This window comes from Anastrepha obliqua, chromosome 4 (genome assembly GCF_027943255.1).
Source record: "Anastrepha obliqua isolate idAnaObli1 chromosome 4, idAnaObli1_1.0, whole genome shotgun sequence".
NCBI lineage: Eukaryota > Metazoa > Arthropoda > Insecta > Diptera > Tephritidae > Anastrepha > Anastrepha obliqua.
The window spans coordinates 53,659,880-53,681,078 of record NC_072895.1 but is presented as its reverse complement, the minus strand read 5'-3'; the positions used below and the strand labels follow the sequence as shown (position 1 = coordinate 53,681,078).

Below are 21,199 nucleotides of genomic sequence, written 5' to 3'. Positions count from 1 at the left end.
CTATAGTCCGTTACTTGTGCGTCTTGAAATGATTGCCGACCACTTTTGCACCACAACGCATCATCTCAGTCAAGAGATGTGAGGCAGTTTCTAGCAATACACCAAATACGTAGCTCCAATATGTACAATGCTCTTTGAGGGAGTAGGGGGCCCGCGTAGGCCTCCAGACCGCAACGCGATACAACTTGTTTGATCTCAAGTTACCCCCTTTAATTCTAAATGTGGCAAAATCACTTGGTCTCTGATAAATGATGAAATATCGCGGATTCTTAGTTCGCCAGACGTTCAAAGAAATAAGATAAAACAGTGATATTCTAACAAAAAAGCTTCTGGTATCGCTTTTTACTTTCAACTCATTCCTGTAGCTGCGATAGAAGACATTAGAGTGAGACCACATGCATTCCAATTAGGCAGCGCCCCTTTGGTGATACCAACTATTGGATGTGGGATGTAGTTCTGTAGGTACGTAGGTGAAATGGTTGAAATGCACCTGGCCCCCCTCAAGTAGCACTAAAGAGCCGTTTTGATACCATTATGAGACCTCCAACAGGCAGATATCTACAGCCAACCAGAGCTGTTGGTATAATGGAGAAGATTGGTTGGATTTAGGTTGGCGCACTGCCCCAAGCTGTCGAAGAAAGGAGCTCCCAGTGACCTTGGCCGTGTAGCTGCCAAACCCGGGCATTTACAGAGAAACTGCTCTACAGTATCCTTCTCTGAAAGGACCCCACAGCTTCTGCAATGGGGGTTGAATGGTAAACCCAGCTTTTCCGCGTGCGTGCCGATCGTCCAGTGACCGGTAAACACAGCTACGAGCTTGGAAACTGAATGGCGAGGAGTCCAAACAACTTTCTGAGTTCTTCGTATATCGTATTGGGGCCAAAGGGTTTTCGAAATAGCACATGAAGAAATGTATCTCCATCTTTTCTGCGCTTTTCTGAGAAATAATTTGTGCAGTTCCCCTTTAACAACTGTCAAGGGGATGCCAATGACCGGGTAAGAGGTGTGTGAGGCCAATTCAGTCTCCTTCGTGGCAAGCACATCAGCAATTTCATTCCCCTCTATGTTCCTAAGCACTGGAACCCAGATCAGAGAAATGTTACATGCACACCCAAGAGATTTGATCTCTTCTTTACAGAAGTTCACTAATTTCGTTCTGCACCATGGCGTCGTCAGAGCCTTAATTGCGGCTTAACTATCGGAGGAAATGTCAATTTTTATCTCTCTCGCTCCCTCGCTCCCGCGTTCCTTAAGCATTTGGCATGCCTGCAAGATCGCAAAGACTTCTGCTTGAAGAACACTAGCAGTGTTCGCCAGTTTAAAGGAGATAGATAAATTGGCTGATTTGGAGAAAGCCCCTGATCCGACTCCCAATTCCATCTTTGAACCGTCGTTGAAGACAGAGGTGCAAGGTTCGGTGCAGATTTTCGCCTCGATCCAATCCTGCCTAATTGGAAATATTGCTCTAGCACGACACTCAAACTCTAGTTTGCGGATAGAGAGATCTGTTCGAAGTTCGGAGAAATACGGTGTTAACTGCCCAAAAATGCTACCATGTCCCTTGAGAGATTGCCTCCAGAGGTCAATCTCCTTTAACCCGATTGCACTTTGAGCTGTGATGGATATGACGGAAAAGTCGATGGGAAGTAAGTGCTAAATTACATTCAGGGCAGCACTGGGGCAAGTTTTACATGCTCCGGTAATGCCAATGCATACAGTCCCTTACACCCTCCCCAGTTTAGTAATATTATAGCCCTTCCGAAGAGCTTCCCACCAAACCATGCATCCATTCGTTAAAATTGGCAAAACACTGCGTTGTATGTACATCCACAGCACGACCTGTGGCTTGAGTCCCCATTTTTTTACCGAACATAGATTTGCAGGAGTAGAAGGCTATACTTGCCTGCTTTACCCGATTTTCAATGTGTAGCTTCCAATGGAGTTTGGAGTCAAGTATCACTCCAAGATACCTAACTTCCGATGAGAGCGGGAGAACGTGGTTATTTAATTTGGGAAGTCGAAAAGGTTGAGGCTTATATTTTCTGGTAAGTAGCACCAGTTCCCTTTTGTCAGAGTGGACTCGGAGGCCACAAGTAGCAGCCCAGCGACTGAGTACAGCCAGTGACCTTTCCAAAATCTCAGCCACGACTGAGGGAAACGGTCTCGATACCATCAGAACCAAGTCATCGGCGTATGCTGCTACCTTAACCCCACCCTTATTTAGCATTATCGTAGTTCTGTTCTCATCATACATTTTAGTTCAGACGAATGTAGTTTGCTCACAAGTGAGCTCCGAGGTGCACCTATTGCTGGTCTGCAATGTAGGCGAATCTCACACAGAACTTGCTTGAAGTTTAAGGAATGCCAACATACTGGACAGAGTTTGATTTGACTAATTTAAAGGCATTGCCCTTTCTAGCTAGCCCATCTGCGATGCCATCTTCAAGAGTGTCTTAGTGTCCAGGAATCTCAACCACATTTGGAGTGCACCGCTTAACCAGCTCATCCAGAATACTTCTACATTCAATTGCTACTTTAGAGGATGTAATATACAAAGCCTTCCAAGTTAGTGTTTTAGCAGTGCTTTTGTTTTGACAACTCCCACAGCTCGATGGTATCCTAGCGGGTTTTCTTCTATATAAGAAACTATCGAGCATTCGTCAAATGGAAAAAATTCATAAGACCGCCAGTGAAAACAACTTGTCATAAAGCAGCGCCATATTTGAGCTATAAAAATGCATATCCCAAATATTTTAAGAAACTCTGATCGAATTTTTTTTTTCTTCACAAAGCAAAAAACTCGAATTTATAGGTTATGCAAGGACATCGAGCGACTCCAACATAAATATATACATTGACAGTCAAGCGGCAATAAAGGCAATAAACCCATATGAAATTTCATCTAAAAACGTTGTTAGCGGTTGTCAGCGGTTACACATCTCTTGGGTACCCGGACATAAGGGCATTGCAGGAAACGAAATTGTAGATGAGATTGCCAAAAGCGCTGTTTACATACAATTCGAACAGGAAAACGACATACTGAAGCCTTTAAATACGGTATACAATGACGTCGCTGCGGACATGAAAACACGGAGGTGGAATAATCTAGCCACTTGCAGAACCGCGAAAATCATATGTACACAGAATGCAGATAAATACGCCAGATTCGTACTAGCAATGTGTATAAACGAAAGCAAAACTTGCGTAGGCGTGCTGATAGGCCACAATTTGCTAGCGGCAGATGGATTCAAAATAGGAATCGCAAACAACGACAACTGTAGATTTTGCAATGAACTGGAAGGGAGGGAAACTATAGACCACCTTCTCTGTTCTTGCCCTGCATTGGCTAGAACCCGAATGAGTGAAGATCAGCCAGAAGAATTGCAAGGGCTACCAATGTATCCAGAAAAGGTCACAGTTTGGTGCGGTTTATGGGCTGGAGGTATCATTGGACCGTACTTCTTCAAAGATGCTGCGAATCGTAACGTAACTGTGAATGGTGAGCGCTACCGTGGAATGATATCCAACTTTTTTTTGCCCAAAATGCAAGAGCTTGACTTACATGACATGAGGTTTCAGCAAGACGGTGTCACATGCCACACAGCACGCGTAACAATGGACTTGTTGAGAGGCGAGTTCGGTGAACATTTTATTTCACGTTCGGGATCTGTCAATTGGCCACCCAGATCGTGCGATATAACACCTTTAGATTATTTTTTGTGGGGCTATGTTAAAGCTCTTGTCTATTCAGACAAGCCTGCTTGAATTAACGCATTGGAAGACAACATTAAAGCATTTATATGTGAGATACCGGGCGAAACATTGGAAAGAGTATGCCAAAATTGGACTAAGCGGATGTATCATTTGAAGCGCAGTCGCGGTCAACATTTGCATGAAATAATCTGCAAACATTAAATTATATGGACTGTACTCTCGATTTAATAAAACTTTCATGCATTTTTCTGAATTTTTCGTGGGTTATTTTGAAAAAATTTACTATAGCTCTTAGAAAATCACCCTTTAGAATCGATTCAAATTCGTCTTGGTTGAAAGCTTTTAGCTGGCATTCAATTTATTCTTTTAAACAAATTGACATGAAACATAATGCAAAACATACTAAAATAACAAGCAGTTTTGAAATACAATCGAAGATTCGAAAATAGAAAAAATATTCAAAATACAATCCCTCACACACAAGCATCGGCATTAAATATTTCACCGAACTATTATACTAAATCGCAAATATTACTAAAATTTCAAAAGCACTCTCGTAATGCGGTTTTTGTTTACATTTCATTTATTTACGTAAAATGTAAGATACATACATATGTACATACATAAATATGTACATATAAATGCAATAAAATTAAGGATCAATTATAAAAAATAATACACAAATAAGCAAAATATTGAAGACCTTCATACAAATACACATACTTATGGTTATTTACGTTTATAGTCAGAGGCAAGAAAAATCATTTCAAAGTTGCGGTCTCCGATAGGTGCCCAAATATTCGCCGCACTCGGCACAGTAATGACGTCGACTGAAGCAGCGCATTATTGGACGTAGCATCACCGTTTTGGCCGTCGCCTGGCAATGGGGACAAGTGACCTCATGGGGCTGGGGACCCACAGCGAAGTATGTTGGCTGGGGAACGATGGGCAGCTTTTGTTGTGGTTGAACCATAGTCGGCAATGCGGCAAAGCTGAGTGGCGAAAAAGGCGTTAAAACGTGAAAAGAAAATTGTGTTAGAAGAAATCGAAAAAGCAAATACTGACATTTACTAAGCCAACTGCGTATGTGTGTAGGTAATATACGTGACGCGTTGTGTTTTTTTTTTTTTTGGTTTGTATTTTTGTATTATACTATGCGACTATATTTAATATCTTTAATTGTTTTGGTATTGTTGAAAAACAATCCGTAACCGCAGAGTAAAAATAGGTATATAAGCACGTTTGGCTATACGAACGCTTCGTTGTATACTGATTCTCTGGCCGCAAACTTCAAGCCGCCAGCGAGCAGCCAAGTAGCTGAGAACAACAAGCAGACAGCCGGTTGTATAGACGATTGACCACTTTCGGCGGCTGATGTGCACATTTGTCGCTCAAATGCTGCGGCATTACTCACGATTACTGTATTTATGCACATAGGTATTTATGTATGTGTGTATGTGCATCGAACTTAAAATTGTGCAAACAACGTCGTAAAACAATGATGGCAAACGCGGATGAGCAATGAGCTAACAACCGCCAACACTTCAACATCGTCGGCCGTCAAATGGACGCGCTTCTATTCGGTAGCATAAAATACAAGCTCTCAACCACCGGACCACCCGCCGTTGGTTGCCAACAATCGCATACATTTGTATGGCTATTTTTATGCCACCACAAACAAAATGAAAATAAAGCGAAATACGTACTCAAATAAGGCGATCAGTTTTTTTGTTTTTTTATATGTTCAAGCAGAATTTTGGGGCAAAAGTAATACAAAGTATGGGAAAATTGAAATGCACGAAAATGCGATATATTCTATAATTTTTTTTATTTTTCAAATTATTTTTTATTTATTTATATAATTTGATGTTGTGCAACTTCTTTCGATTAAACCATTTTTTGTATAGCTGAAACAAGTTTTAGATCCCGGAAAGGATTGCAAAAAATTTTATGTAAAATTTGCGGGAATTTTTCAACAAAACATGAAGGTATGATGTTTACTCATTGATGAGTTCAAAATATTTATTATTATAGATACATTATTATTATTATAGATACATACACTTGTGCTCACATAATTAAGTCGCTTTAAAAAAATTTTGCAATATTCGCAATTTCATGGTAATTTTTGCCTAAATTTTATTACTTTGTACAAAACGCAGAAAATTTTAAAAAATTCTCACCCAAATGTTAAACTTTTTAATCGGCACTTCAGAAAATCTCTGAGTGTGCAGTTTTATAGCCCATTCAATTTTATTAATATATAATAAAGTGGAATAAAAAAATAGCCACACTGCATTCAAAAGAAGCGCAACTCAAAATGTCTCACTTCTATATTAATAAATGGAACCTGCTTATTACTAATCTGCCTACCAATACACAAAGTTCTACCTAATATTTCTTTATGTTAACTGTCGAAAAAGAAGTTAGGTATATTTCGTTACCTACTTTCACTCTTTATTTCAAAAAATCTCATTTCTCAACACCAAAAACCTTATCCTTTCCATCCTTACTCCCGCACAATAGTCAGCGCATTATTTGCATTGTGGCTCACAGTTACACATTGCATCAGTGGTACCAGCAAGAGGAAGCGAGTAACCGCGGTAATAGCGCTGACACACCAAATTTAGCGAAGTCCTCAACCATATGTGTGATCCTTCTGCCATAAAAATGGAAAAAGAAATATTCCGTTATTACCGCAATTGGCTAACATTTCACATTTTTAGTTGTTTTGAAATACTCGAAGTGTATTGATCGAAATCGGTTACAGAAAAGAGAGTTGTTTGCCAGTGAGTCATAACTAAAAATAACTCGAAATATTTTAGAATAAATCTTCATGATCGTATTTTATAAAGTCCTTTTCTATCTAATAAAGAACTTTTTTTTAATATTTTATAAGCTCCAGAACAGCAAGTTAGGTTGGGTTAGGTTGAGTGGCTGTCATACACACTTAGACTTAAATAGTACCATTGTGATACCACGGGAGCTCGTCCCCCAGTGTCTTCTCTGAACCAACTTGTGGATTCAATGAATTTTGTTTGTATCGGCACGCTACTTGGTTGACCTCTTCAGTGTTTTTAAAAAAGGCGAATACGAATCGTGTTGTACCTTCCCTTGCGAACTCATCTGCTTTGCAATTACCTTCTATATTTCTTTGGTATGGCATCCAGATCAGGTATATTTGCAAATCTTGCGAACTTCGCATAATAATTTGTGGCATTCCACGGCCGTGTTTTACTGACTCTAACGATTTCAAAGCTTTATGGCCCTCCGAGTAGATATGTACTCTCCTCTCTTTTTTAAGAGCCCTCTCTTATGGCGATAACTTCGGCCTGAAATCCACTACAGTGATTAGGCAAGCGATACCTAGCCTTTCAGAGTAAACTCCTCCCCCTACTTGTTCATCAAGCTTAAATCCGTCAGCAAATAAACAGAGTCATCTCATTATCTACAGAAAGTAGTATTGTGGTAAAGCGTTTCTCAAAATGGTGTTCTACTCTGTTACAGATATCTGTAGTAGCTGGGATAGTGGACAATTTTTCTTCAAAAACAAAATTTTGCGGCCTTTGTGACAATTATAAGTTTTGAGTTGTGCATCTTTTGGAGAAAGTGCCCGATATGTGCTACTACAGGCTCATTGCAACCACAAAAGCTAACTGCGTGGTGTAGATTTCATGTCAAAATATGAAACTTTTTTCACAACGAAAGTGATCGACATATTATGTTTGATCAGTGAGAATCGTCCAATCGTACGACTAACTTAACCACATGGCGCCTGAATTTTTATTTTATAATTCAGTTTATACCGGTTTCGATGTCCACTAAGTTAAGCTCATGTGTTTCCCTTTACAGAATTTAGATGCTGCTACTTCAAGCCTTTATGAGACATGGGGTTCGAATAGTTAGTATAGGAAGAAAGGCAAAAAGTTTCGCGGCAAACAGGCACCGTCTGACAATACTATTCATCGTTTTGTGTAGAATTTTTTTTGAGCACAGGACAGTAGGAGATCGTCAACATGCCGTTCATCAACGACCAATACGTTCCAATGAACTTGTTGAAGCGTTGAGGGAGAGTGTCACCTAGGAGCCAACAGTGTCGTAACGTCGTCGAGCTCAGCATTTTGGCGTCAGTGAAACCACAATGCGGCACATTTTAAAGGATGATTTAAATTTGTTTCCGTATAAAGTGCAATTGAAACAAAAAATATGGCCGACAGACTATTCACGTCGCTTGGAATACGGCCAAACAGTCGTTCAAATGGTTGACACTGACTAGTGTCAAAAAGAGGCGACATCGACTGGCTCCCAGATCACCTGACTTAACCCTCCCGGACTTATTTTTGTGGTGTTATCTGAAAAGTAAGGTTTAAGACAACCATTCGTGCCGAAATCGACACTATAAAAGCCGAAATGCTTGACAAGGTGATGACAAACGCAGAAAAAAGATCGCAGTTTGTGATTGCTATTTTATTCAAAAAAACAGTTTTAATAAATTGTACATAAGCAAACCAAATAAAAATACCTCACTTATATAAATCAGTTGTTTTTTTTTTTCAAAGTTATTCAAGGTTTTCATACCGACATAAAAGATGGCGCATCCTGTGTATATATAAATACATGACTATTTTGATCAATGGACTTTCGACGGTGCATTTTAATATTTTATTGACACGCTGGCCAAACCAACAACAAGCTGAAAAAACCAAATTAAAAACAAAATAATTGTTTCAAATGCCAAAACTCTTTATTTCATATTACACATGCAAGCTTATACATTTACATATATTTATATTTATATTTATTCGTGAATGCTTAACGTAAAAAATGTATTGTAATTTTTTTTTTGTCCACTTTCATATGCATGCAAACATATGTGTGCGTACTTAATCAAATTTTAAGCTATATATTTCTTATTATTTATATATGCATTACTTATATTTGTATATATGTGTATACGCATATATAATTTTCGAGTGCTTTCGTGTAGACAAAGAGATGAAAAGAATGTGAAAAGAATTTTTTCTTCATCGGTCTCCTTGGCAGTAAAGGAATATGTGTATCTTTTATTTGTGTGTGCTTAGGTGTGCCACAGCCTCACGAATTGGCGATCTTCTTCGGTTTGATAGCTGAATGCTTCATCGCGCGTCCAAAGTAACAGCCACAATTCTTACAATAATGATTGCGATCGGTCTGCTTACAAGGTATGTAGTAGTCCATGCAGCAGCAACAACAACATGTGCTAAAGTGGGATAGAAAGGGGGTGAATGGATAGTTACTTATATGAACGCTAAATCGTAGGGACACATCCTAAGGTATATTACAATTTTTTATTTTGATTTTTCTTTTGTTTTTACAAAGCTACTTGGGAAAATTTTTTAAAATCTTAGCTTGCAAAATGGATAAAATTTAAAAATCCAGAATGCATGTGTTAAATAAATATATAAATTTTTTTTATTTGATCGCAACTGTAAAATTTAGTACAGAACTTAGTTTTTTTGGATTAATAAAAGATGGCGCAAAATTAATCATCCAATTTTGTTTTAGAATAACTTTTTTACTAAATACACAAAAATTATTTTGTGAGATGGGAATCTTTATTTTGACGTCTACGCGTTTCATTGCTTGTATATTTGTATACAGCAGCTTCTTAGTTCACAAGTGTAAAAAATGATTGACGTAAGGCGACATTTGTAAAAATTAATAATCTTCCGATGAGGTAATTAATTTTGTGCCACTTTGTATAGCATGGCATCATCTAATTCTATTAATATACTATTATCATGTATTATTATTATATATGTACTTTTCGTTTTTTAATAATCAAAATAATAAAGGAAGGCTTTATTTTTACGAAAAACTTTGATTAATATTCCTGTTAATATTTTTAGGTCTCAATTTTTAATAATATGCAGTTTTCGAAATTGAATTGATTTTTAAATTTTTTTTAGATATCAAAGATTACGAATTCATTGAATTTGTATAAGCTTTTACAAAAATTTCGTAGTTTTTGCAGAGTAAATAAAATTAGTGATATTAAAAAAAATTTTTTTTTAAAAATATCTCTTAGAAAAAAATATTTTCTTAAAAATTATCTTCAAAATATTTTTTTAGATCAAAAATACCTTCTTAAAAAATATTTTTTAGGAAAAAAATAACTTCCTAAAAAACATATGTTTTAGAAAAGAAATACTTTCTTCTTAAAAATATTTTTTTAGAAAAAAATACCTTCTTAAAAATATTTAAAAAAAAAAAATACCTCCTTAAAAAATAGTTTTTAGAAAAAAAATAACTGCTAAAAACATATTTTTTAGAAAAAAAATACCTTCTTAAAAAATATTTTCTAGAACAAAAATTTCTCTCTAAAAAGATTTTTTTTAATAAAAATTTGTCTCTAAAAAAATATTCTTTTGAATAAAAATTTCTTTCTAAAAAAATATTTTTTAGAATAAACTCATATTTTTTAGAAAACAAAATATATATTTTTTTATTATTTACAATACTTTTCGATTTTTAATAAATAACTGAAGCTATGGATTATTATTTTCTTCTGTAAAATGACTAAAAAAGAAAAAAATAATAAAAAAAATACCAGTCTAACGGTTAGACGCGATAGAAGTGAAACCTTCCGTAAAACAAACTGAGAGAGAATGAGACGAAGGCAGCATTAGGAGCGGGATAATTATAGGTTCATTATAATATTGCTATAAAGTTCATATTTTATTTTCTTCATTTTATTATTATTCATCCTCAATGTTTTCAATTTCAACAAATGATACGAGTGGCTTATGATAGCTAAAATATGTTACAAATGCTTTGGTTTCGATGCTGTCAACATATCTTTGAAATACCGCGTCAATTGTTGTTTTTGATCGTGTTGTCGATTCAGTGCGATTGTTACACATTTTTAAATTGAATGTTGTATTGAGAAAGTCAATTAAAGGAACCGCTGTGTCCAATGCAAAATTTACGTTAAAATCGCCACTTAAAACCACACACAAACATTCGTAGGACGCTTGGTCTAAGCAAGTATTAGGTAGTGTAGTATAGGTATACATAATGCCTTCTCGCTCACCGTGGCTGGCGCAGACACATACGTACTAGCATACATACAAACATACATACGTATGACGCTTGAACTAAACACCAAAGCAAGTAATAGGCAGTGTAGTGTACATACTACAATACTCACTATACTAGCGTGGCTCAGCAGTACGCAGCCACACACATATACGTAAATATATCAACATATAACGCTTCGTAGTGTCGCTTTTTCGTTTCACCGAGTCTCAAATCACTCCCAACGATTCTAAAGAAGTTTTCACTTCAAAAACATCAATATGTTTTTAATATATTTTTTAAATAGTTACATATTTGCAGATTTCATATATTTAAAAAAAGAAAAGCATTAAACATTAAATTAAATATATGGCATTTTGTCAAGGACAGTGTGATTATTAAAAGTTCTGTGGAAACAATTTTTTGTTTATAATTTTCAACTTTTCTAACTATTCGAACAAAAAAGAAGTATCGCTGAATTGAAGACTTGACATTGAATGCATGACACAGCAAAAAAAATGAAAACCATATATAAACACATATAAAATATATAAATATTTTGTTTTAAAAATAAATATTTATGGATATAAAAATATAAAAACAAGAAATTTATAAAAAAAATGATGTCTCGGTTGCGTTACTAATTAATTCTCAAATTTTCAAATTTCCGTTTATATACTTATAGTAAGTAAATATTTTATTTTTCTCTGTTTCTTTCTTTTTGATTATTCGTCAAAAAGGTGAAAATTAAAAAAACCAAAATTTGTTTACACAGAATTCTTAAAATTCACACTGGTTTTGCCAAAATATCTCATTTTTATTTAAGAGGGAATTAAATTTCAAATCACTTTTAAACATTTTTTTCTAGATCAGTGCGATTTTTCAAATTTTTTACCATTTTAATAAGAAATATAGCAAATTTTACTAAAGTATCTAACGAATAATAAGCTAAATTAATTCATATACAATACTTATTTATGTTAATATTTTATTCCATCTACATTATAAAATTCGTACTTAGCTAAATTTTTTATACACTTACACCCACAAACAGCCCACAAAGCGATTGATCTCCGCTGCCCACCATTTCAAATCATTTTCAACTTGTGTCATCTCAATAATCCCACATGCAGGGCATTTCAGCATCACAGAATCCTGTGGCAGATTTAGGTAGGTGCCAATGAGTGGTGTGGCGAAATTATTATAAATTTGCTGCTCCTTCAGCTCTTTCTCCGTCAGCTGCTTTGTGGCATTTTTATCTACCGCAGCCGGTGTGCTGTTATTGTCTTCGACTGCAGGTGTAGTTGGGGTGGAAGTGGATTCAGTCATCATGTTTCGATCGATGTGCTTTCACTTTCACGGCAGTATATTTCGGGTTAGTTAAACTACACACGAAAAATAAAATTAAATAAATGAATAATATCCGAGCACAATGATTTCACATCCGACAACAAAGGAAACGTACTGAAGTCAATCGGTTGGCGAACGTGTGCGATGCTGCGTAATCGTAGCGCGGCGAGCAAGAGTGGCGAACACAGAGCGGGAGAACAAGTGCACAACGGTGAGTGAACGAGAGAGGAAAAGTTAATACGACTATGCGTAGCGCGAAGGTGAAAAGCGAAAGTATTCTATGCGCCACTCACTGGTCAATCCACCCACAACTATGCAATGCTCCGAGAGCGCTTGAATGTGTGACGATCAGTTCAAGCAAGCGGCGTTGCTGTCAACAACAGGTCGTTTGTGCCAATAAATAGTTGTAAAATTTCGTAGTGTTTACAAACTAAGGGCAGGTATTAAAAAATGCATTTGATTTGTGGAACAGCTAGATTTATTTACAAGGTATTTATGAAGGCGCGCATTGTAAAAGAATTTTAAATATAGCACTTTTACTAATCAGGAGATATTTATGTGTGCTTTATTTAGTCATTATTATTATTTATTATTATACTACTTTATTATTATTATTTATTATTTTATTTTTAATACTTTATTTTTGATTTATAATCTTCTTTTTGTTTTATTTCGTTATTTATTTATTCCATAAGTTAAATTTTAATAATTCCACTTCACTTCAACTAACTATTGAACTTTTGACATTTTTATTTTTCATAGCACTCATTTCGGCCTCTGTTGAATACCCAATTTGCCGCCACATTTGCTGCAGTAAATACCTTTCGTGGTCCATTCGCGATTGCAGCCGCACCAGGTGCAGATACAGCAGAGCCAAAAAATGGGGAAAAAGCTGGGAAACACAGTTATTAGTTTTTAATATTTTATTTTAGCTTTTAAATATTATTTATATGAAAATATGAAATGTTGTAAAATTATTTATATTAAATTGTAAATAAAAATTAAAGCAAAGAACTAATTTTTTCAATATTTATTGCCTATATTTATTTTAATATAATAGGTACGGAGGCATTTAAACATATTTTTATATTAGAAAATTGAATAAAGTGACTTAATTTTAAAAATATTTTGCAAATCCCCTTTTTAGTAAATGAAATGAAAAAAATTAACATTTGTTCTTCTTCTTTACTAAATTTTAATAAACTGTTGCCAATCTTTAAGCTTTTAATTTTATTACTTCTAATTTTTCACTAAATATAAGTGATTTCTGTATTATGAAATACTGAATATTTGTTTTATTTATTTACATTTTTAATTTCTTTTAAATTAAGAAAAACTGTAAATATTTTCATATACATATGTATATAAATATTTTGATTTGAAAATTTTAATAATATAAAACTATAATTTTGAAATACATCATTTCACTCACCATGACAACGTCGACAGACAACAACTTGCATCCTTCAATCCTGCGGCTCGCATCACAGCCGCATCGCCGTGCTGCTCACACAGTGGGCATTTGGTGTGATAGGTACGCGGCCCCACCGAATAGAAACGTAAGCGCTTTCGCCCTTCCCTGCCGGGTGGTATGGCGCCAAGCGACTGTACTTGCACCACATTAGTTCCATTGTTTGCATCATCAATATACGGCACGGCTGAGGTGTGACCCTCCAGCACTATATTGGCCACAATATGCCGCTTGCGCTCCTCGGGAGCAATCGCAGGTAACAGCTTGACTTTTACCAATTGTGGAGCTTCCGCAGCGATCGGTTCCATATTGAGTAAAAATTACTTTCGGATCTCGTTCGAACAAGCTGTAACTGTCACTTACATATATGTATGTAAAAGAATTCTATTGTGTTGTTACACGTTAGAGCTACGGCAGTGAACTGCTAGCAGTTGATTTGTAGTGGGCTAGTGGGCGGCAGGTATTACTGGCGAGAGCAGATGTGTAGACGAACGATTTGGCGGGTGCTGGAGAGCGCGAGCAAAATTCGTGCAGTTCTAGTATTTGGATTTTCGATTTTCCACTAAGCTCTCTAATTTACGGTCACTGATTTGGCAACTCTTTGCGCTCAATGATCTACGACGCCGATCGCATGCCTCTAGTTGCCCCGTTTAAAATAAAATTCATCAATTTCCTCGCTACGCTGCATAGCGTGATGTCATTAGCACTCATTGTGAGCAATTAATTTGTTTTTGCTTCTTTGTTTTGCGTTTTCTCAAACACTTTCGGGATGGACCGCTGGGCTAGAAAAGGCGTGCAGAAAATTACGCACACTAACAAATATGCTTGCAAATGGATGTATGTAAATATTTACTCGCAGCGACACACTCCACCTGTTACATAACAATTTGTGCAAGACTATAAACAAACACTTGCTAAATTTTTGTTTTGTTTTTTTTTCTTTTTCGAGAAATATAGGGCACAATTTAGTTTTGGATATATTAATATATGGGTATATAATAAAAACAATTAATTAAATTAAAACCAATTAAATTAAGTGATTAAATAAATCAAAGTTAGAATTAAAATTGACACTAAAACTAAAATTTAAGTTAAAAGTAAAAGTAAAATGTTAATTTAAATTCAAATTAAAAGTAAAATTTTAATTTAAATTCAAATTAAAAATAAATAAAACCAAAATTACTGCAAGCATTCAAATCAAAAGTAGAATTAACATCACAATTGCAATTAATATTAAAACCAAACTTAAAGTAGAAAATAGCATTTAAGTTAAAAAAAGTAAAAATAAAAATTTAAATAAAACTTAAATTCATTAAAATAAAAAATTAATATTCAAATAAAACCAAAATTAGAACTAAAATTTAAATTGATGCAACAAGAAAAATAAAAAATAAAATTAAAACTAAAACAAAATAAAAATTAAATTTAAAATTAAAATAAAAGTAATAAAAATTTAAATAAAAACTAAATCTAATATTAAATTGAAATTAAAACCAAAATTTAAATAAATAAATAAAGTGTAAATCAAAATTAAATTAAAACTAAACTTAAAATAAAATTAACATTAAAATTAAGTCAACATTTTAAATAAACTTCAAATTGATATTAGAACAAAAATTAAAATTTAATTAAATTTAAAATTAAAATTAATATTAAAATAAAACTAAATTAGAACTAAATTTTAAATTGGTGTAAAAATTAAAGTTAAAAATAGAAATAAAATTAAAAAAAAAAATCAATTAAATTTAAAATAAAGAATAAAAATAGTTTAAAATAAAACCGAATTAAATCTAAGATTAGAATATCACTAGAGGATATCCGCTTTTTCACCGACAGTCAAGCGGCCGTTCGAGCACTCAGCTCCTCTTATACCCACTCAGATGTGGTTCGATCCTGTCTCTTATCTCTTAACGAGATAAGTGTTCAGAATTCTGTCCAAGTCATCTGGATACCGGGTCACAGTGGATTCGAAGGTAACTGCAAAGCTGATGAGCTCGCAAGAGCTGGAGCTGCGCAATCAAATGTTAGTGACCTACCCACAATCCACATTCCGCTCTCAACATGTAAAATGCTCATCGATCGAGAATTTCACAGCATTGCTGATCGGAGGTGGCGAGTGGAAACTACTTGCGTTACGACCAGACAAATCTGGCCATCCTACAATCTGAAACAGACAAAAACCCTTATAAGTCTTTTGAAACACGAACTAAGGCATATAACATCTCTTATCACCGGCCACTGCCTTTTGGGCACTCACGCACGTCGGCTCGGGGTTCCTCAGAACGACCTGTGCAGATACTGCGAGGACGAAGATGAGGAAGTATCGAGCAGACATTTGCTGTGCAGTTGTCCGGGTCTAGCCAGAAGTCGACTCGCTCTTCTAGTCTCTCCAACAATTGACAATCTTTCAGTACTCTCGGACCTGAAAATCGAATCTCTCATCAAATTTTCGAAACGAATTAATATCTTTGATCAAAATCTACAATAAAAATCTCGGTTAGGTGGGGAAATAATTTAAAATAATGAGCTCTAGGGCAACACACAACTTGCGGTCTATGTGGTACTCCGATGCGGGGTCACCCTTAAACCAACCAACCATATCTAAGATTTAAATTAAATGTAAAATTAAAACTAAAATTAGAATTGAAATTAATATTTAAATTCAAATTAAAATTACTATTAAAAAAAAGAAAATATAAAATTCAAATTCAAAATTTAAACAAAATTAATATTGAAATTAAAATAGAAATATAATAATATAATAGAAAATAATAAGTGAATTAAAAAAAAATTAAAATTAAATTTGAAATAAAATTAACATTAAAATAAAGTCAAAATTAAAAATTAATTTTAAATTAATATTAAAGTAAAAATATAAATAAAAATTAAAATTTGATTTAATTTAAAATTAAAATTCATATTTTAATAAAACCAAATTAGAGCTAAAAATTAAATTAGTGTAAAAATAAAAATTAAAAATATAATTATATTTAAAACTAAGAAACAAAATTAAATTAAATGTGCAATCAAAAATTAAAAATAGTTTAAAGTAAATTTAATTTTTTAATATATTATATATATTTTAATATTAATTTATTAAATAATTAAAAAAATAGTATTAAACCACAATTAGAATTGAAATTAATATTAAACTAGAATTAGAATTAAAGAAATATTAAAATATTCTTAAAATCAAAATAGAAAATAAAATTTAAGAAAAAATAAAATTTAAAAATAAAATTAAAAAAAAAATAAAAATAATAAATAATATATAAAATGAATAATAAATTATATGAAAATAAAATTCAAAATAAAAAAAAATTTCCAAATTAAACTTAAGATTTAGCTTAAAATTAAAAATAAAGCTAAAATTAGAATTCAAATTATAAGTGAAATTAAAATTAAAATTTATGTTAAAAATTAAATTAAAATTAAAAGTAAAACCAAAACTAAAATTAATATTAAGTTTAAATTCACAAATTCAAATTTAAACTTAAAATTAAAAAAACTTAAACATTAAATTAAAATAAAAAATTAATAAAGCTTTAAATTCAAAGTGAAAATAAAAAATATATTTAATTTTGGATGCAAATTTTATATTAAAATTAAAAATGAAATGAAATTAAATAAACGTAAATCACATACATATAATTTGTTTAGTATAATAGATATTATTATAATTTATAAATATATAAAAAAGTATAATTAATAGGTATATTATAATAATAAAAAAAATACAAAATTATCATTGAAATTTAAATTAAAGTTCCAAATTCAAAATAAAGCTAAAGTTAAATTTTTAAATTCAACTATACAATAGAAAAAACATTAGGACTCAAAACTAAAATTAAAAATGATATTTAAATTAAAAATACAAAAAAAAATTTAAATTTAAATTAAAAGAAGGAAAAATTTTATTTATAAATAATAATTTAAGTTTATTTTACAAGAAGTTTGTCTGTTAAAAAAATAAACACTTAATGTAGTTTTAAAAAACTCTTAAAATGTAAAATATAAAACGCAACTAAGTTCCCGCTGTTTGTCAATAGATGCCGCCAGCAGAGTGTGCAAGTCGATTCTAACATAACATAAACATCATAAACCAAGCTTAGACATATAGTAAACAAACTGCTTTGACACATTAGTGATTTTGTTTTTGTGAAAATGTCTGATTTTGTGCCGAATAATCGTCATTTGCGGGAAGTGTTGATTTTCCTCTTTCATTCGAAAAAAACGGCGGCTGAAGCGCAACGAGAGCTACAAAAAGTTTATGGAAATGTTGCTATAAGTGAAAAAACGTGCCGAGATTGGTTCTGTCGCTTCAAAGATGGTGATTTTAATGTTGACGACCGTTCGCGTGAAGGAAGGCCAAAAACCTCCGAAGACGCTGAATTGGAGGCATTGCTCAATGAGGATCCGTGTCAAACGCTTCAATATTAGGAGTTACCTGCCAATCCATTTCCAAGCGATTGCATGCTTTGGGGATGATTCAGAAATAGGTGACTTGGGTTCCCTATGAGTTGAAACCAAGGGATGTTGAGCGTCGTTTTTTCGCCTGTGAATAACTGATCTAGCGGCAAAAAAGGAAGGATTATCTTCATCGCATCGTGACGGGTGATGAAAAATTGATTTATTACAGCAATCCAAAGAAAAGAAAGTTATGGGGACTGCCCGATCATGCTTCTACGTCGTCGCCTCGGCCGAATATTCACGCTGCGAAGGTTATGCTACGTATTTGGTATTTGGTGGGACCAATTTGGTCTTATTTATTATGAACTGTTAAAACTAAGCGAAACCATCACTGGGGATCCGTATGGGCTTCAATTGATGCGATTGAGCCGAGCACTGCGCGAGAAGCGGCCGCAATACGCGGAGAGGCATGAAATAGTGGTTCTACAGCATGACAAGACAGCAGCTCGTCCTCACGTTGCCAAACCCGGTAAAGCCTACCTGGAAAAACTGAAATGGGAACTCCAACCCCACCCGCCATATTCTCCAGATATATGTATATCAAATATATATAGATTTTTCAATTTTTCCCTTTTCACTCCGTTTGCTATATTAAATTTAAAAAAATATATCTGTAGCAACCAATTTTTATTACATTACGTATCATAAAATTACAAATAATATATTATTGAACCTCTTTGGTTCGATGTGAGTTTATTACTGAATCTTTTTCATAAAATTTCTTATTCGTCTAACTTAAGTAAAACAAAACGGCAAAAAATGCAAACTGGAAACAAGTGCAGACGAAATCTAACACTTGTTTAACAAATTGCAAAGCGAACGTTTTGTTAAGCGTGTGAATGTGCATGTCAGCATATTCGCACGCTTAGGTGTTGTCTTATAAAATATGTATGCGAATATAGCATATACGAATATAACATATACGTTACTCCTCCAACCTTAGAGAGGTTCGTGTCCTCACGAACAAGTAGTATAAACTTAAATATAATATATACGGAATGTTTTTTTTTTTTTTTTTTTTTTTTTTTTTTTTTTTTTTTTTTTTTATGGTACATTAGTGTTAGCGTTACTAACATTTTCCGTACATTTTTTACATTTTGAATTGTAGAAAAATAAAACAACTAGTAACATGCCTAAAGTAATCGATATTATTAAAACTATTGAGATTTTACCATTTTGGTTCTCAATGTGGTCAACGTGTAACTTTATATCTGTTAACGTTATATTTTCAAATTCAATTTGTTTTATTTCTTTAGCATATGGCATTAGATTTACAAAATCTTTAATTTTTTCGATTTCAATTATAAAATCGTTAATTTGAATCTTACAATTGTCAAAAGTTATAATATTATTGCCAGCTATTTCTAACTTAAGATTATTACAGTTTTGAATACAATTCGTTTTGTTCATATTTTTAGTGATAATTATATTTGGAGCGAAATAATAAAGCCCAGATTTGGTATTTTTTGCATATTCGCATTTGGTGTTTATGTTGTTTAATATGTTTCTTATACATTCATTACTTTCGGTTTCCAATTTTTTTTTTATTATTTATTTTGTACAAAGTTTGATTAATAAGAACGTATTCCTGGTTAGGGTCTACTTTAATTTCAAAATGTTGACTATTTGGTATCGGAAAAATACGAAGTTTTGGCAATGTTCTTATTTCTTGCGGTACAGACAATACAAAATATAAAATATTCTCAGTTTTCCAAACTGATGTTCTTATTTCCTCGAATTGGTCTGATGTAATTTTACTTGCTGTCTCTAAGTCAATAAGTTTGGAGTTAATGATTCCCAGCCTGGCCAATTGCAAACCCAATTGCACGTCCTGTATATGCTCAAGGTAACTTTTGATAGTGTTAAGAAAGGTATCTGACACTATTTTTTGAGTAAATTGATTCTGTAGTGAATTAGTAGTATTTTTGAGTTGATTAAAGAATTTATGTTCCTCATTTATGTGCTGTATGATTGAATTTAATTCTTCTGTATTTATTTGGTTTTTCTGAATATTTTCTAACGCCCTTTGCATTGTTGCTCTATCCTCTTCATCAAGTGTTCCGAACAGAAATTTTAAACTGCTGCCTATTGCATTAAAAAGCCCTCTTTTATGCCTAATGTGAAACATTTCTTTCTCTTTTTCAGCTAATTTTATGTATCTTGTAATTATATTCGTTTGTAATAATTTGTTTTCATCGAACTCATGTTTAAGTTTCTGGTATGCTAGCTCAATTTCGGTCCGGTTTACGGTTAGAATTTTATTAGTGAAGTTAGTTGATTGATAAAATTTTCCTTGTTCAGTAATTACGTATCCATGCTCGTTTTCAACTTTGCTGACCTGCATCATTTGATTGGTCGAAATTGGTATTTGCATCGTTAACATCAGAATGAGGCAGATTTTCACCAGACAATGGTGAATTTTCCCGGTTTTGTTGCGTGGAAATTTGGTTCCTAGAAATATTGTCAGTATTACTTTTCTTTTTTCACTTGAATTGAGATTTATATTTTTTTGAAAGCCTTGTCCGGAATTTCACCACATGGTGATCTTCCCCTACATCTTGTGGCATTACTTTGACTTTTTTGAAAGGATTGGATTCTTTCTCCAGTCTTTTCCTGGAATTCTCCGCTGATACAAATCTGGTATCGATTTGGTATTCTTTTCTATTCCTGTTTAAATTCGCAATTCTTCGTTCTTTCTCTGCTTGCACATCCCTTGACGAAAATTCTTTATTAAAAAAAATGGTATAAGGGGTTTGGCCTGTTGTTGAATGATTTATTATATGATTATAAATGAAAATAGTTTGCTCGATTTCATGGTGTTGGAGTTCTTTATCTTCTGAGGTATTAATAATACGAAGTTTTTCGTTAAGGCTTTTGTGTAGCCTTTCAATATCTGCTATTCCTGTTTTCCCTGTGGTAGTTTCGATAGCTATATTTAGACTTCTAAGCCATTCCTGTAGACTAATATTTATTAAACCACTATCTTGGTCTGTTTTAATTTTCTTTGGAGGACCCATTGAATTAAATATTTTGAGTAAAGCTCGTTTAGCTTCCAACCAATTTAGATGATCGATTTTTTCTACCATCGCAAATTTTGAATAAATATGAATTTTTTTTCCATTTCCATATATCTATTAC

General features: G+C 33.3%; 4 protein-coding genes across 4 annotated transcripts in view; all 4 read right to left on the bottom strand.

Annotated features, from left to right (window-relative positions):
• Nucleotides 1-4,317: 4,317 nt before the first annotated feature.
• LOC129245277 (uncharacterized) lies at nt 4,318-5,346 on the bottom strand. The gene is made up of 2 exons (XM_054883355.1): nt 4,780-5,346; nt 4,318-4,706 (listed from the first exon to the last, which is right to left on the bottom strand). The coding sequence occupies exon 2, from the start codon at nt 4,685-4,687 to the stop codon at nt 4,481-4,483; it is 207 nt and encodes a 68-aa protein (XP_054739330.1). The 5' UTR covers nt 4,688-4,706; nt 4,780-5,346; the 3' UTR covers nt 4,318-4,480.
• A 3,153-nt stretch (nt 5,347-8,499) lies between these two features.
• LOC129244581 (uncharacterized) lies at nt 8,500-12,468 on the bottom strand. The gene is made up of 3 exons (XM_054882296.1): nt 12,236-12,468; nt 11,813-12,155; nt 8,500-8,953 (listed from the first exon to the last, which is right to left on the bottom strand). Exons 2-3 carry the CDS (start codon nt 12,100-12,102, stop codon nt 8,809-8,811), a joined length of 435 nt encoding a protein of 144 aa, XP_054738271.1. The 5' UTR covers nt 12,103-12,155; nt 12,236-12,468; the 3' UTR covers nt 8,500-8,808.
• A 150-nt stretch (nt 12,469-12,618) lies between these two features.
• LOC129244580 (uncharacterized) lies at nt 12,619-14,092 on the bottom strand. Its single transcript, XM_054882295.1, has 2 exons — nt 13,553-14,092; nt 12,619-13,012 (listed from the first exon to the last, which is right to left on the bottom strand). Exons 1-2 carry the CDS (start codon nt 13,897-13,899, stop codon nt 12,886-12,888), a joined length of 474 nt encoding a protein of 157 aa, XP_054738270.1. The 5' UTR covers nt 13,900-14,092; the 3' UTR covers nt 12,619-12,885.
• Nucleotides 14,093-19,152: 5,060 nt separating this feature from the next.
• LOC129245238 (uncharacterized) overlaps nt 19,153-21,199 on the bottom strand; it is a 37,036-nt gene continuing 34,989 nt past the window's right edge. The window contains exon 3 of the mRNA XM_054883282.1: nt 19,153-20,512. The gene's annotated coding sequence lies outside the window, so the exon portion shown is untranslated. The remainder of the gene's footprint in view (nt 20,513-21,199) is intronic.